Raw genomic sequence first — 17,145 nt, 5'->3', positions numbered from 1 at the left:
GGGAGGGGGCACCCATGCCATCCCTTACACCCTGACCTGAAAAATACATTCTTGATCTCTAGATATACCATCACTTGGATTACTAACACATTTGGTTTTACCCAGTTCATTCTTCCACTGTTCAACCATCCTTCATGTCAAATACTTCAAAGAAAAAATTCCCATACCTATTAAGCTGTTTAAAGTACAAACCAGTTTGTAGTACATGCTTTACATCAAGGCCCTTTCAGATGTCCACTTATTACAAAAAATCCTGTTCTGTGTTCCAAAGTAACACCATCTTCATCTTTCATTACAAATACTTATGGTACCAGAGTAACTGTCTCCTAGAGGCATCTCAAAACCAGCAGGGGATGGCAACCAAAAAAATTACATCTTACAATCTTCAGGCAAGAGCACAACTTTATTTTCACCTCTAGTAATGAACCACAATTGGTAACAACAAAGGAGACTGTGCAGTTCAACTTTTTATTTTAATAAAATATGCACAGCACATGCAGTGCTAGCATCTAAACTAATACAATAAGCAATTACTAAAGCTACAGTGACTTGAGGTTCAATGTTTACATTCAGCAAGTTTAAATCCACTCTTGTGATTTTTGAAACCTTAACTGAAAATATTGCTTGCTGATAAAACTTGCTCAAATGCTATTGCTGAATGTACAAGTCACTGATTATGCCAATACAACAAAGATAACCACATGTTTGAGGATTGCAATGTGCCAGACATTCACTGAAAAAAAAAAAAAACACACAACTAAACAAAACTCACGCAACAAACATCTGAGCATCTGGACACTTCGTATCAAGTGTTTTGAAGTGTTTCATTATCTTAAGACAAGTGTATCAAAACCTTGGCATGATTTAATTTCAAGTCGCCAATTTTGTTTTTACTAACATCAGAAAGTTATGGCTACACTGCCAATGCCGGGTCTGCTTAATTTGACTTAAGAGTTTAATATGACTTAACATTAAAAGCTCACACTACCCCGAAATATATAATTTCACGCATACGGTGACATTCAACATTCAAGTGCCAGTGTTTTTGTACTGTCTTTTGGTCAAGTTTCTTTAAACTTTCAAAGAATCACTTTTAGGCTTACAAAAATAAATATTTGTCAAAATGTTCAATAAATATTACATAAAACTAGCAGCAAAAAGTATCTAGAAATCTGTTGTGTGCAAATAGTTTTCTTCCTAACTATTATTCCCATGGTCCCAAATAAATTTTAGAATCTAGTCCCATCCCCTTCCTAGACAAGCTGCGTTCAACCATCTCCGAGACAAAATAAGATTGGAAGTTTAAGGACACGCACACAAGACATATATATAAAATTCTCTGAATGTGCAATAAAAGAAGTACTTTGTAAAAAGTTATGGGCAAAATGTACAAGGGCCTAAACCTAGACTAATTGAAATAGCACCATAACAAATGACCTCAATACTGTCAAGTGCACCTACTTAATAAAAGTTTTAGAACAAGGCACAATACACTTGAAAATCTATTGCACTTTAGGAAATTTTTGCCATCTTCCTATGCCACTATATAAAGATGGAGCGTTTTCATCACTGCATTCTGGCCACAAAATCAGCACAGAATTCGAAGTGGCAGAGGCATTTTAGTGGTGGACAATGCTCATCTTTGGCCAGATTTAGCATAAACAGACTATAAATACAATGGAAACCTATGCAACTAAAACTGACTAAAACTGCACTGTATAGCAGAATTGACACCTTGTGCAGTTATGTACATATTTCCAACCTGTGTGATCTCAAAGATTTCAGTTTGTTACTCTTCTGGAGCCATTTTTATAAAGTCTATAGTAAGCCAGTTTAACATCTCAACGCAGCTTTAACAGAGTAATGTGAATCGGCATTTAAAATAAAGCCTGCTGCATTAATTCTTCCTGTTCATACCCTCTTGACCAAAAAACATCAACACTAGCATGCGTTATTAGACCAAAAATCTTCCAAGGCCCAAATGAGGGCTGGTCATTGCTGTGGTCAGCCATTCTACCATTTAAATTTCTTTATGGCAGGCATTTAAAAAGTCTAAGTAGATGAATTCTCCTAAAACCCTATTTCAAGTTATCAGACCTTTAAACTTTCCCTGTAATAGTATGCCCACATTTGGCTAGCTCATCATGATCTGCCTAAACATTGAAAGAGGAATTGCTGTATTTACTTGCATTAACTTTGAAAACAGTGCTTTGAATGTATGCATGTATCCATACATCACTTCATCATGACTGGAATGGCTTGTTTAAAGACTATCAGGTTCTAAATACCTATCCAGGATAGAGTGAGCAAATCAGAACTTTAACTTAATACAGTTTGCCACATTAGAAACTAATTTTATTAATATGCTTCAAGACATTTGTTGTTTGTTTTCCCCCAATCTGCAAGTATCAAAAAGCCCTAATGCAGGCTACTGCTTAAGTTTTTTCCTTATAGTATTTATGGATGAATCGATGATTCCTGTTAAGTTGATCACACCTGTGTGCCAAGGTTTGATTTTAGCCCAAGTTCAGTAAATGTATTTTGTCAAAACAATTGGTATCTTGAGCATTACTGAGCCAACAGGACATCAAAATAAAAAGTTGTCTAAAGTTAAAGGCACAGTACATTAACAAACAAATGATCCTCAGTCACAAAATTATAAATGCAGTTTGGGATGGGGGTTGGCGGGAGGGGAGTTAATCCAAACTACAGCAATGAAGTCTTCAAACCACCTTCTTCTGAACAGGGCTGCTGATTGTTCCTTTCATCTCTTCATGTGACCTTGAGCTCCCTTAAAAAAAAAATTTCAGTGGAGAATCACAGCTGGTAATGTACTGCGAGTTCTTGAAGCTACACAAGGTATAGTCTGGCTAAGTTACATGTGGTTTCCATATTAGCTTGTTTGGCAGGGTGACCTACTGCAAGGCAGGTTCAGTTACCCCACCAGTCAACCCCCTGGGAGTTGTAATTTCCTCCATATCCATCACTGTTGTAAAAGCCTCCATAGCCACCTAATGAGAGATTTAAAAAAAGAGAAAAAATGAATTAAGTCACCGCTGTTAAATACAACCTTTCCCTTCTTTAAGTACTGTGATGTAAAATTAAGAAAAGCAATCTACAGGGCTCAACTTCCCCTCTTAAAAAGATGGCTGAAAGGAAAAAACCCTTCCCAAAGACACAGTGAAAACTCAGCATTACCTCCACCAAAGCCCCTGCTGCCGCCATGGCCGCCTCCACCACTGCGACCGCTGCTGGCTCGGCTGCTGCTGAAGCTGGAACTGCTGGCCCCGCTGCTTTGCCGATAGTCTCTGGCACCAAATCCTCCACTGAATCTACTACTACGAGGATACAATGTGTTGGTTCACACCAAGATGAAATTCTACTCACTACCCCAATTCCCAATGACCAAAAAAATCAACTTTTTTTGATTTTTCAATTCCAACCATTCCCCAACAAGCCCTATTTTCCCTAATAGTGATTTTTAAGGGCCTTAGCAATGAAAGGCTACACTAACTTAGTGTTGCCCTTTCTCATAGTAATAATAATTATTATTTCTTACCCAGAGGATCTGGGCAGTCTACGAAAATTAAGCTTGTTAAAATACTTGGAAATTCCCCTTGGACACAGCACCCATCCCCTTCATCATCAACCACTTGTACTTGTACCTCACCTCTTAGATCGTCCACGACTGCTACCCTTGTAGTGGTGTTCGTAAGCCATGTTTTCTAACCAAGATGGCACTTCTTGTTTAGCTTCAACAAGAAGATCCAACAAATCCTTCGTAATATTTATGTTCCTCTCGTTAAAGAATGAGGTGGCAAGGCCTAAAACAGTCCCAAAAAGCATGCAAATTAAGGTTTTCCATTAAGTAGCTGAGTATTCTTACTTTCCTATGCAGAACATTAAGTAAAATACTAAAAAAAATGACAATTCGCTATTTAACCAAGTCAAAATTCTTTGAACAAAACCTGACTTTTCTGTCACTTCTACTGCTGAATTACATTTTTGCTGCATTGCTTGAAAACAGTTCTTAAAGATCCTGAGAAGTTATTTGCTGCATTAGATGACACTAAAAAATAGACACCCAGACCATCAAATAACCGAACACTTACCAAGGTTTCCTACCCGTCCTGTACGGCCAATGCGATGCACATACTCTTCAATATCACTTGGCAAGTCAAAATTGATAACATGTTTCACATTTGAAATGTCAAGTCCTCTTGCTGCTACCTGGAAAATAACTATTGTTATATACTGCCCACTTAAAGCCAGTAGCTGAACATGAACTTGACAATGAGATTGTATTATACATACTGCTGTAGCCACTAGAATTGGGCTTTTTCCTGAGCGGAACTGGTGAAGGGCCTCTTCTCGATCTCTCTGAGATCTGTCTCCATGGATACTGGTACAAGCATATCCTTCATGGTATAAGAAATCTTCCAGAGAATCTGCACCCTTTTTGGTCTCCACAAACACTAAAGTCAGTGAATCCTTGCCTAAATTTGAAAAATTATAAAGTTCTGGTCACTAGTAGTGGTTTAGTTCTCTTTTACTCTGTAAGCATGCAAATAGAGGCAATTAAAATAGATTTTAACTGAATGTTTTGAATGGGGAGAAAAAGCAATAAAGGTGATCTAAATAGATTCTCATTACCTAAGCCACCAGAGTGACACCAAAATTATTCATATTTTTACCTGTTGCATTTAGAAGGTCAAGCAGAAATGACCGTTTGTCTGCCTCTTCCACCCAAACTACTTTCTGTGTGATGTTCTCAGAGGTAGAACCAACTCTTCCTACAGCCAAAAAGATATATTCATCCAAGAAATCACGAGCAAGCATCTGAAAGAAAAAAAAATCATTAATCTACTGAGAAAGTTTCTGAGAAAATCAATTTGCAGTATCAAGTATACCTGTATGGAAAAAAATACCTGTATTTCCTTAGGGAAAGTAGCACTGAACATCATAGTGTGGCGGACTCCTTTTGGTGGCATAGTATCTTGTTCAACTATTCTGCGAATTTGAGGTTCAAACCCCATATCCAACATCCGATCTGCTTCATCCAACACCAAGTATCTATCATAAGAAAGATTCAGTTTAGAATTTAAGAAAAAATATGTAAGTATAGCGGCATCCATTAACTACAATTATATACTCACTCAGGTAAACACACACACCACACGCTCTGACACATGTACATGGGATTTTTGCCATTACATAAATCATCGAAGATCACACAACCAAATTGGCCCTTACTAATTGACTCTGTCCCACAGTCTGATCATTTTCAGCCTCTACAGTGACTAAAAATGTCACTGATTTTTCAACATTAAAATTACAATAAGCAAACGTTTCGGAAGTTATAAGACTGAAACAAATCACTTCTCAATTCTGTAATTTAGACAATGCTAGTTAAGTACCACAGAACTGTGGCCGTTAATTTAAAAAATGTTACATTCCATACATTTAAAAATTTACATACTTGCAGAAGTCTAATCCAATCTTTCCTCTTTCCATCATATCCACTAGACGCCCCGGAGTTGCTACTAGTAAGTGGCATCCACGTTCCAAGTCTCGGATCTGCTGACCAATATCAGCACCACCATAAACCACACAAGGACGAACTCTAGATCGGTATGAAAACTATAAGCAAAGAAATTTTATCAGCTTTAAGACCAACATGTTGACATGGTCATTAAACATTTCTTTAGAATTAATGAGAAAGCCAATAATCACTGAAATGCATACTTACTTTCCTGGCTTCCTCATAGATCTGTACTGCCAGTTCTCTAGTTGGTGCTAATACCAAGGAGATTGGGTATTGTTTGCGGCGCCCATATCGTCCATTTTCCTAAGAAATAACTTGTAAATTAAACTCTCAGCATCCTTTTTAAAGGGTTTATTACAACATAATTCCCCCCTTCTGTAATTTATGGATTAACACCTGAAAACTGCTATTAGATAGGTTGAAATTAAGTCTTAGTATCATCTAGAAAGCTCTCCCAACAGCTACCTACAAAGTTCTAGAGTAATTTCCCATTTTATAAAGAAATACTTACCTTCATGGCCCTCAAAGCCTCGCCTGGACCATCCGAATAAATCTGACTCAAGATGGGCAAGAGAAATGCTGCAGTTTTTCCAGATCCTGTTTGAGAAAGAATATTTGTTCAATCACAGAAAAACATACTTTTATTATTTTTGAATAAATATTGGCAGGTGAGCGTTTTTTAACTGCCCTGTTATTAGTTAATTAGTAATTCTACTTTATGCCTAAATAAATGTTCTGAAGATTAACGGCTAAGTTAAAAATACCAAGAAGTGAACTCTTTGGTCCATCTGAACAGGAGTTAGTAAACTAAGGCACAGTCTATTTAACTTTGTAAATAAAGCTTTCACGGAATCATGTCCAGTAATTTACAGGTCAGCTATAGTTGCTTTCCCACTACAGCGGTGGTGCTAAGTAGTTGCAACAGAGACCATGTAGCCCATAAAACCAAGTCTGTTTTGTTTCTTTACAGAAAAAGTATACCAAACTCTGATCAGTAACAATGTAGTATTCACTTCTTTCCATTTGTGTTTGTAAAAAGAGCAGTAATTTTGCCTCAAAAGTGGTGTCAATTTCAATTTCTTAACACTTCCTTGTAGGTACTGTATATATTAATAATATACAAAGTTTGACATTCTCACTCTTCCAAAGGGAAAGATACCAAATGACTCAAGTGCTATGTTATTTTTAATGGGGGGAATTTCACCACCCACTTTCAAACTGGTCAAACACACAGATATAGTAAAATATGTATTCAATTCAGAAGTCAACTTTCTCGTTTCCCAAAAGATAGGAGGTGCTCCTTTAAATACTGAGGCACCTTTTTCTCAGCCACATTCCCATGGATCACAGGCTGTTCTCCTTTCTTATTCCAGATACAATGTTAAAGTGCTAACTTTCCCACCTTTACAATCACAATAATTTTACCCCTGTTGCAGCAGCATCAGGCTGATGACTTTCTATAGGCTTCCCCAAAATGCCCTAATGAAAGGTTCCAAAAATCTAAGACAAGAGATACCACCAACTACTTACTCCTTACCTATATCAAAGTTTATCAGTCAGGCTACACATACAGGACTCAAGCTTCCCCATCAAACTCAGATCTGTGCATTTTTTTCTTGGTACTAGTTTTATAAAAGCAAGCCCAGTTAAGGTATACTTGATAATTTTTTCTTTTATCAAGTGCGCTTACCTGTTTGGGCACAAGCCATCAAGTCTCTTTTCTCTTTGATAATAGGAATGGCATGCTTCTGCACTGGCGTCGGGCGAGTGTAGCGAGTAAGCTCAATGTTTCCCATAATAATTTCTCCCATCTCAACATCACTAAACTGTCAAGAAATTCAACATTGTTAAAATAGCTAGAAAAAGTATTTGGAGCCATTTTATTTTAAACTGATAATGGAAAACAAATTGCTGGTTTATACTTTAGTGTACAGTTGCTTTAAGTAAAAAATTATGCTACATTTTGAAAAAAATCAAACCCCTAATCTTACCCTACACTGGACAAGTTCTGGGTTCTTCCTCCTATGTTTGACCCATTTTCTATTTCAAATTATTAATGGTGACATTGAACTCAATCTCTCCTTTTCCACAAACCAATGAGGTAGGTTTCTAAAGTAACTTTAATGATTTGTTAAAATAAAGTAGGCATGATTTATATATGCCTTTAGGAAGCCCATCTCATTTTGATGTGCTGTGAAAACACTTATACTTACTTCCCTCTATGTCTTAAATCGTCAAGCAAAAATACTTACACTTTCAATGTGTGGAGGACAGTTGTTACCTGTTGCCTCAACTGGAATGTCATCATATTTCTCAAAATTAATCCCAGTGTTGCCTCCAGAAAAGAGTTCCCTGAAAACAAAGATTGGTAAGTTTGCTAGCATACTATCTAATAAGACTTTTTTGCAACAGACATACATTTCAAATACTTACTGCTCTAAGCGTTCACTTGGTGGGAGTGGTTTTGACCAATCATCTTCATCTGATTTGTCACACCAGCGACTATTTCCACCACGTTCAAATTTGCCAAATCCACTTCTGTCACCACGGCTGCCAATGCCATCATAGTCACCCCGTCCACGATCATCAAACCTGAACAGCATAAGCAGTTTATCAGAATCATACCATTTAACCATTATCAGATTCCTACCACTATTTTAGAACTGTACCTAGGAAAAAAATGTATCCAAATGTATCATTCATTATGGCTAACTTCAAGAATGTTAATAGTTCAATTCTGGCTTATTCTTATTTGACAAATAAAGCCCTCTATATAACATTTATGTAACTTTATTTTCTAAAATCAGTACACTCCTTTATTTCCATAAAATTATACAGCCTGCACAGGCCTCATACATGCTGAAATAAGAATCAACTCATGTACTTGAAATCATGGAGCTTAAACTTTTTTTTTTTTTGGAGCTTAAACTTTTGAGGTTCTCATCCAAATATATTTAATGTAAGGAAAAGAGAAAAAAAAAAGCACACCATTCAATTGTCCCAGTTTATACTAGGATGTCATTTAAAGGACAATTCACCTGTGTGACAGACTTTGGGTAAAAGTTAAAAAATAATCCTTACCTGAATTAGGATGTTTTTAGAGTTTTAGGCATGTTTGCGAAATAACAGAACACACAGGACTAACCACAGCTATTAGGCACATGAGGTCAGTTCACCACACTTGTATAATCAAAAATATAAGGTGTTGAAAATTGTCATATAGAAGAATATCCACAAAAATCTCAACCAAATTAGGCCCTGCACTAGATAAACTTACTCTTTTGAAACAGAGTATGTAAAACTAGAAAAATGTAACAGTAACTGACTGCATTATGCCCAAGTATTAAATCCTTACCCCCACCTAATTTCTATGTAACAAGTTCAATTTAGTAAAGACTTCTCACAGCCAAGAAAATGCAATTAAATAGACATACTACATAACATCCAAATAAGTAGTCTATTAAGGTGAAAATATGCTTAATGGTCAGTGTACAAGCATTAGGACTTAATCAAATTAAAGATCAATTCCTAAATTGCTAATATTTTACGTATGTAAGGTGAGAAGAAATCACTTACCTTCCCCTTGGTCCACTCCCACGATCACTGAAGAAACTAGACTTCCCTCTTGAATCATTACGAGATCCAAAACTGCTGTATGCATCCTTATCTTTACTAGAACTCCACCCTGAACTGTCTTTATCATAGAATCCTTCAACAAAGCACAAACCCATTTTATTGTATTAATTAAAAATCGGAATACATTAACATGATTCCTATGTTTCTGAATTTGAAGCCCTCCACTGTTTCTTATCTCTGTGGACTGGATGCACAGTGGAAATATTCCTATCTCAGCACTCGAAGACCAACAAGAGCTGGTTTACACTGGCACACACAATTTTTTTGTACCTTTCTCTGCACAAGAAAAAACTGTATACCAAACCAAGCAATCTGACAGTTTGAATGAAAACCAGCTCTAAAAGGTTAACAGCTTTGCCTGTAACATGATTATGGTATTAGTACACGTCAACCACAATTTAATTTCCATTCATTTTATAGACATGAATGAGTTTACTAAGGAATAGTTCCATTTGTCTCAACTGTTTCCTAGAGATGATATTCATTTGAAACATTAAGAGTATCATTACTTGGTTTAACACAGTTATTTTTTAGTTTCAATAATAAAGAGTTCAAGAACAGTGAGTGCTCTGTTCACATGAGATACACACTGTCAGATGAGAATCAGGAATACCTAGAAAAAAGAAAATCTTCAGCCCTACACTCCTAGTGTAGACAGGTTCCTAGGGTACAGTACAGCTATAAACATTCAGTAAGAGGGGATAAAAGGTATAAATTAGCCTGGACAGGTTTAAAGAGATGTAGGGGATTTAGCTAGCTTCAGTGACATTAAATATACATCATTTCCAAGTTAATTAAGTTACTTTCCTCCTGCCTTATGCCTCTACCATTAGCCAGCCAGGTGATCAAAAAAGCCTTAGCTAGACATAGTTGAGTTAGATTTCTGAGACCTCTTTCAGCTCTAAAACCTGATACTCACTTCTCACTTCCTTTGATTCCTGTCACTGCAACTAAGGAGAAAAAGCACTAAATATACTTGGGGGTCTATTTCAGTTAGCACATTCTAAAGAATAATGAGGGAACCCATGATGATAAAGATAAACTCTGAAATAACTAAAATGAATGATACAAAGAGCCCAGAAATTACAAGAGATTTTATATCTATGTACTGCCAGGGACAGTGAAGCCAATACAGAGGATACATGGGTATGGAAGAATGATAGCAAAACTATGTGCTCCTGAGGACTCTCCACCCTTCCAATTCTGCCTTCTTTACCAGTAACCTCCTTCTTCTTGACTTAGTTTTCCTGACCTTCCCTTTTCCTCCAAATCCCAGATCACCTATTTTATGGAATATATAGTATCTAAACAGTTGTCCCCATAATGAGACATCTATGAGTTTTCTACCACTACACGTTGTAAACAATGGGAAAAGACAAAGTATTGTGATACATGTCTGACAAAACCTTTCAAATGAAGCAGTTAAGGCAAGGAGATGCAACCAGAGAATCAATCCCAAGTTTACTTGTTAATTATTCTGCAATAACCCCATCTTTGTTTTGGCACCCCTGTAAGACAGAAATAACTGTGTTATCACCTTGCATTTGCTTTACACAGTAGGGTGCCCACCCATCTTTCTCAAATTGATATCATGCTGTGAATAATTACACAGATCAAGCACAAGGCTAGTGAAATTGTACAAAATCATGCCCTTGGCCTCATTAGAATTCCACATAGAAAAGGCAGAATTTCCCAGTGACGTTAGACGAGTTTTTCAGAGTAAGCCCTAATATGTGAACCAGTTACAACGGAAGTAGAGGAGAGCACATGTTTACATACTTCCAAATGTGCCTCATTTTCCCTAGGCTCCAACTTCTAAAACACTGCAACAATTTAAGTAAGTCTACAAAGTTGCTTAAAGGATTTGTTTACCTTTAGTAGCTTCTCTGTTCCTTAAGTGAGGAGGAATATAGCGCCCTTCTGAAAGAAATAATGTAAAAATAAACACCAAAACTTCAGAAAGCTTTTTACCAAAATTTGTGCTATTAAAAATTGGTCCTAGAAAATTAAAAAATCTGTAGCCTTCCAGTCTGTGAGAAGGGAAAAAAATAAATCTACTTTTACTTTAAACAGTTACTGCTTCTTTTAAGACCTTTAAAGGGAGAGGACACATTCTGTAAACAAAAATGACTTGGAACCTAGCAATTGAAATTCACAAATAATTTAACTTGCCCCGTGTGGTTAACGCAATTTTTTAAAAGGCCTGCTATAATTTCAGAGAACTATCGTAAAACAAAAAGTTACATTAAGTTATTACTTTAAAAACCTGAAAAACTACTGTGTAATAAATAAATCATGCAATTAGCCACTAAGAGTGTTTTTTGTTTCTATCATTGTAAGTTCTAAAACACAGACTATCTATACATACACAGAAAAACTGCAAAGGGGAAGATTTCAAGGAATTGAGAGTTTTAACTGGGGCTTGCTGAATTTAAAGAAAGTCAACTGTTTTGCATGCAGGCAAGAATACAGCATTGACATAGCAAATAATGCATACATACCAAGTAAGGTTGACTCGCTTTATTACTAATAAATCTGCAATTTAACTTGCTTTTTCACTTCTGGATTAAATTAAATATTAAAGATCTCTATTAGGATAATCAATTCCTAAAAGATTCTCAGCATGGCAAATAAAGTGAAATTTAAAACAAATACCAAATAACTTTGTGCCCAAAGAGGCCCTTCTTACCTACGAGGACACACCATTTACTATGTAACACACAGTGCTTTCAGACCCTACAGCCTGAACTAATTATTTTTTGGTTAATAGGTAAGAAAAGACCTGAAGCAAATCTATTACCAAATAATAAACCAAGATCCCTATACTGTTAATACTAATTTCTAACGTGTCTCCAAAACACCCCTCTTAAAATGAAATAAACTTTTAAAAAAATATTTGACTTTTCAAAATAATGATGTAACAATTTATCATTTAAAATCCTAACCACCACCCCAAGTCTCATGTTCAAGGGCAAGGAATAGCAGTAGCTGATGAATGTCAATGTGCCCTTTATTGAGTTTCATTCTGGTAGATTCACTCCAATAGGGATAAACACATCCCCACCACCTCTAAGCTGGGTTCAGGATTGCTGAATTTAAATATAATTTGTGTTTGCATAAGGTTCCTTCTAATGATTGTTTTTATTCAAGAAAAACCAGTCCCTATTATTAACAAAAGACTACAATGCTTTTAAGTACTACATATTTCTACATAAAGCTGACTACTAGAAATTCTTAAATTTTAAATAAGGCATGAAACGTTAAGGTATTAAAGCTCTAATATTCAGTAAATTCATAAAATGTTGTACTTACTACTGGCTGTAGTTCCTCCACTCTGATTATCTGAAGAGTTCAGGTCTAGGCCAGCAAACTAGAAAGAGAGTTAAATGGTTAGCAGCCTGTGTGCTCACATTAAATTACAGTAAGAGAAAACTAGTCCTGCCCTCCCGCATTTACCACCTCTAGTTGCCCTGCCTGCCTCACAGAGCTAATGTGAAACACTTAACGTGACAACAAATAGGCTTTTAAGACCGTAAAATTCTAAAAAAAAAACCAAAATAACTAACGGCACCATGGATTCTGGATCCAAATTTAAGTCATTCATTCAAAGTGAATTTTCATTGTTAACATTTTCCATAGTCAAAGCAAGAAGTTAAAATTGTTTTTACATGTCTATTTTATATTTAATTAAACATTTTAATGTCTTTAGGCAAAGGATTCATTTTATAGCTCCAATCTATTTTGCAGATGTTTCCAATGCCACCAACTTTCCACTTGAATTTTAAATCTACAAAGGACACCTGAAAACATCAGAACAAATTTTAATCAAGCATTCCTTAGTTCCTTTATCCCTCAGTATCACACAAGTATTTTTAATTGATAGCACTCTTAAATTAATATATCCATCACTTGACAGCACTATGTTATTTAAGCACAACCCTGTGATGTAGGTACCTATTCTCCCATTTTCATGACTGAGAAATTCAGAGAAGACATGGCACAACTGGCACTCAAGGCTCTTAAAGAGTAGGACACCTTTTACTGCCTTCTAAACTCCATTTCTACCCACCTTACTCTCATAACTGAAGCCTCAAATTCTACAAAAAGACCTACCTTCCCCTTCATCGCATTGTGTAACAACGAACCAGATAATACTTAAAAGCGGTAAGGGAAAAAAAACTACAGATGCTAGAAGAAACTTTGTAAAGCTATATATATATATATATATAAATAACCAAGTCCCAATAACTCTTGCTACATGTTTTTCAAGGGCAATGCTACACTTTAAGTCCTTTGTTAAAAGCTCAAGATGAAACTGTCAAATTGCAAAAAAAACAAAACAGGTGCTAGAAGAAACTTTGTAAAGCTATAACCAATTCTTGTTACATGTTTTTCAAGGGCAATGCTATACTGTCAGTCCTTTGTTAAAAGCTCGAGATGGAACTGTTGAATCGCAAGCGCTATCATCAATGGAGTCTGAAAATTGAAAGTAGATGCTCAATATTAAAAGAAGAGTGAGAACCCTAAGACTTTTTAAGTACTTATTTTTTTTAGTATCGTTGATATACAATCTTATGTTGGTTTCAAATGTACAAGTAGAATTAAGCAGCAAGCCAATTCACAACTGAGAAAACTGGGACAATGTAATCCTAACATTTTACAGTATCCTTAAAATGCTTTTTATAGTTAACATTGTCAAGTGTAAAATTAATAAAACTTAAGTGCAAAAGGAAAGTTTGTTTCTGTTGGGATTAAAGCATCAGTCTGTTGAACCGTGGTTCAAGTTACACGGTTACGTCAACAAATCATCAAATCCTCACCTCTGTTAGTGCAGTTACTATCCATCAATTTAGAAAGTCTATTAATATAAGACTATATTCTTATGTAATTCATTTTCATAATTTCTATTAGCAAAAACGCTGCCATGCATGCGTTCTGCAGTTCGTCATCTCAACAGACTGATGCTTTAATTCCAACAGAAACAAACTTTCCTTTTGCACTTAAGTTTTATTACTTTTACACTTGACAATGTTAACTATAAAAAGCATTTTAAGGATACTGCAAAATGTTAGGATTACATTGTCCCAATTTTCTCAGTTGTGAATTGGCTTGCTGCTTAATTCTAACGACTCTGTTGCAAACTGTTTTCGCATTACATCAATTACAATCTTAAATAAGGTTGATTCCCGCCTAGTATCTTAAAAACGGCACCACCTATACAGAAAACGTTCAAACTGGGGGGATAGATTGTGCTCCTGATAACCAGGTTTCCTATGTGCTCCATTCAACATAACGACTTTGTCAGCAATTTGGAGGATTTAACATAATCGATTCACTAATGGAAAATGCTCCAAAAGTAACAGATCGTTAAATCCCTATTAGTATATTACATATCACCACATTGTAATTATTAATTTGTTACTGAACTTTCTTTCACGATTATTCTGGAGTTCGTGGAAGGCAAAAAGTAAGTAAGGCTTCAAACATCCCACTGAAGAGCTTATCCTTAGTGTGGTGCCACCGCTAAAGAGGGATGCAGACTTCAGGCCACACAAGCCTAAAATCTCTCCCCTCTCAGATCCCATGTCCTTTCCCCTCTCCTCTGCCCTCAAACCCTTAGAGGAGACTCCAGTTAACAGACCGGAGCCTCTGACCAGTTTCAAAATTATACTCCACAGGCAGCAACAAGTCAACAACAAAACTGTTTATTTCCTCCAAGCCACATTCCGAGTTGTTTTTCCTTTGGCCGATTCCTGGATCAAACGTCACTAACATAAGGATACTCATACAACCCGTGGCGCCACCCAAAAAACGAGCAGCCCTCAGCTAAATCGCAGTGACTAGCCGAGTAAAAGGCCGCACCGGGTCCCTAACCACCCCGATGTCTCCCGGCAGAGTTCAACCTCTTTATCTCTAGCGCCCAGAGCCAGCGCGCAGCGACCCATTACTACCTCCCCGCCCCCCATTTCTCCCCGAATCTCCTGCGTCACAAAACTTTCCACTCCGGAAACGAGGCCTCACCGGCCGCGGCGCCGGGCCTCCCATCGCCTTGCGAAACCGAGCTGGAGGGAAAGGCCTGCGGAAGGAGGCCCGGGAAGTACAAGATGCCCATTCCATCCTCCTTTCCAGGCCCTCGCCGGCCCGGGGCCCGCTGGCACGGCGTCTCCCGCTAGTGAGCTACAGCGCCGCCCAGCACCACACAAAGGAGGTCGCCGCCATTACCCCGAGTGAAGGCCACCCCCCGCACCGCCCCCTCCCACATTCCAAGGCCGCCTTCCTCCCCACTCCCCACCCCCCGCTCACGCGCGCACACACCAAGGCGGCCGGATTTCTCGGACAGGAATCCGGACCGCACACACAATGAAGTCCGAAGCTCTCGAGCCCAAAAGGGTTCCCACTCGCTAAACGGCGCGCCGCACACAACCTCCCCCCGCACCTCGCCCCGCACCACCCATGGGTCACTAATTAGTCTAGGTTCGCGCGTGCGCGTCTGAGCGCGAGCGCGCGCCCCTCCCCCTCCACCCGCCAGCACACACGCACACACAAAAGCCGCCATTGTGCTCAGCCCGGGGACAATACCACGGGCCAAGCCGGAGCCCCGGCACAAGCGACAGCTACAGCCAGCATTCCTGCCACCTTCTCGTTCTCCTAAAGCCCTGGCGCACTGACACTCGCCAGCCCGAGGTACCCAGAATTGGGAACTGAGGGTGCCACTTAGAGCTGCGCCACAAGCCACGTCAGGTCAGGGAAGGAATTCAGGCAGGAACCACCCCGGCAGGCTCACTGCAGCTCACCTGCTGGTCCAGCCCGAGCGCATTTTCCACCGCCACATGACTCATCCCTGAAGAGTACCGAGAACTCGGGAGTCTTCCGCTGCTGAGCGAGTGTGTTTGGTTCACCGCGAATATCCTCTCACGAGAGAACTGCGGCTCAGGAGCGCACGACGCGGCCACGGATCTTATATACCCACTCGAATGACCACTACGTCAGCACGTAGGACGTGCACCTCCCTCTCACACCCGCACTCCTCCTGCCGCGGAGACTTCTGCCTAGCTACTGCGCGCCCCTTCAGTCATAACCTCGCGAGGTTTTCTAGCCAGCCCGGTCGTCAGCTTCTCATACCTTGGAGCTCTGAGAGCCAAGTGCTGTCCAATGTGCTTGGGCTTCACTTTCCCTGCGTTCCGCTAATAACCTACCTTGTCTTGGGAGTTCTCGAGGCCTCGCGACAATTGGTCGCCTCCCGCTTTCCACCAGCTAGGAGTCCTTAAAATTTTACGTAGGTTTCTTTCCCTTTTCTTCCCCTATGCCCCCAGTTTTCGCTTTTCCTTTCTTTCAAGCGTGCGCTCTCTCAGTTCCCAGACTTGGAGAGGTCGTAAGATTTATTCGAACTACTACGCCCTCGCTCTTCCGCCAGCAGCCTCCCCAAATTCGGAATTGGGCAAAAGGAGGCTCATAGCGGGGAGTACCGTGGGTCACGTGACCCCATGTGGCGCCCGTGGTAGCCATTTTGTGGAGCTGGGAAATTGTTCGGAATGGGGGGGAGAAGGAAGAGGGGTAAAAGGAGAAGGGGGAAAGGAGAAGGAAGAAGGGCGGCATGGCGACGGGGGGGGACGGGGGTAAGTGAAGGGCCGCGCGTAGGTGGCCGGACAATTTACAGCGCGGTTGCCTAGGCAGCGGGGGTGCCGCCTAGGAACCCAACAGCCTTTCCCGTCCTACCCCCAACGCGAACGCTCTCCTGCGCACTCCCCCGCTCCCCGCCGTGAGGAAACAATGAGATAGTCACGCGGTAAACTTGAGCTGCGCTTGCACACTTTCTTGGGAACCCTGCCCTCCTCCAGAACAATCGCTACATAGGGCCCCCTAGTTTCCTCCCGCGGGGCGCCCAGCGGTCCTGGCCGGTGGCCTCTGGCGCGGTGGTGCTGCCCCCACAGCTAGGGGACCCTGAGGACTGCGAACGGCTCTCC

At 39.4% G+C, this 17,145-nt stretch overlaps 1 protein-coding gene across 2 annotated transcripts; it reads right to left on the bottom strand.

The window, feature by feature from the left end:
* Positions 1-449: 449 nt before the first annotated feature.
* Positions 450-16,134, bottom strand: DDX3X (DEAD-box helicase 3 X-linked). Of its 2 annotated transcripts, none has more exons than XM_036895372.2 (17): positions 15,976-16,134; positions 12,494-12,551; positions 11,054-11,101; positions 9,122-9,254; positions 7,979-8,137; positions 7,798-7,897; positions 7,236-7,371; positions 6,057-6,142; positions 5,750-5,848; positions 5,480-5,640; positions 4,929-5,073; positions 4,695-4,839; positions 4,315-4,496; positions 4,113-4,230; positions 3,671-3,824; positions 3,199-3,338; positions 450-3,011 (listed from the first exon to the last, which is right to left on the bottom strand). In XM_036895372.2, the coding sequence occupies exons 1-17, from the start codon at positions 16,018-16,020 to the stop codon at positions 2,932-2,934; spliced, it is 1,989 nt and encodes a 662-aa protein (XP_036751267.1). In that variant the 5' UTR covers positions 16,021-16,134; the 3' UTR covers positions 450-2,931. The 2 variants fall into 2 exon arrangements, with proteins under 2 accessions (XP_036751267.1, XP_036751268.1); XM_036895373.2 differs by having other exon boundaries at positions 3,199-3,335.
* Between the last annotated feature and the right edge of the window lie 1,011 nt (positions 16,135-17,145).

The sequence above is a fragment of the Manis pentadactyla genome, chromosome X (assembly GCF_030020395.1).
Source record: "Manis pentadactyla isolate mManPen7 chromosome X, mManPen7.hap1, whole genome shotgun sequence".
NCBI classification, from domain to species: domain Eukaryota; kingdom Metazoa; phylum Chordata; class Mammalia; order Pholidota; family Manidae; genus Manis; species Manis pentadactyla.
This window is presented reverse-complemented; position numbering and strand designations above follow the sequence as displayed.

What these genes read in the sequence shown, in the direction of transcription:
- DDX3X (XM_036895372.2), bottom strand. Translation starts at nt 16,020, where the DNA reads ATGAGTCATGTGGCGGTGGAAAATGCGCTCGGGCTGGACCAGCAG. An exon ending in GAACAGAGAAGCTACTAAAG is followed by an intron (nt 9,255 to 11,053) that starts GTAAACAAATCC and finishes GCTTTGTTGAAG; the next exon opens with GATTCTATGATAAAGACAGT. An exon ending in GTCCTCCACACATTGAAAGT is followed by an intron (nt 7,372 to 7,797) that starts GTAAGTATTTTT and finishes ATTTCTTGACAG; the next exon opens with TTTAGTGATGTTGAGATGGG.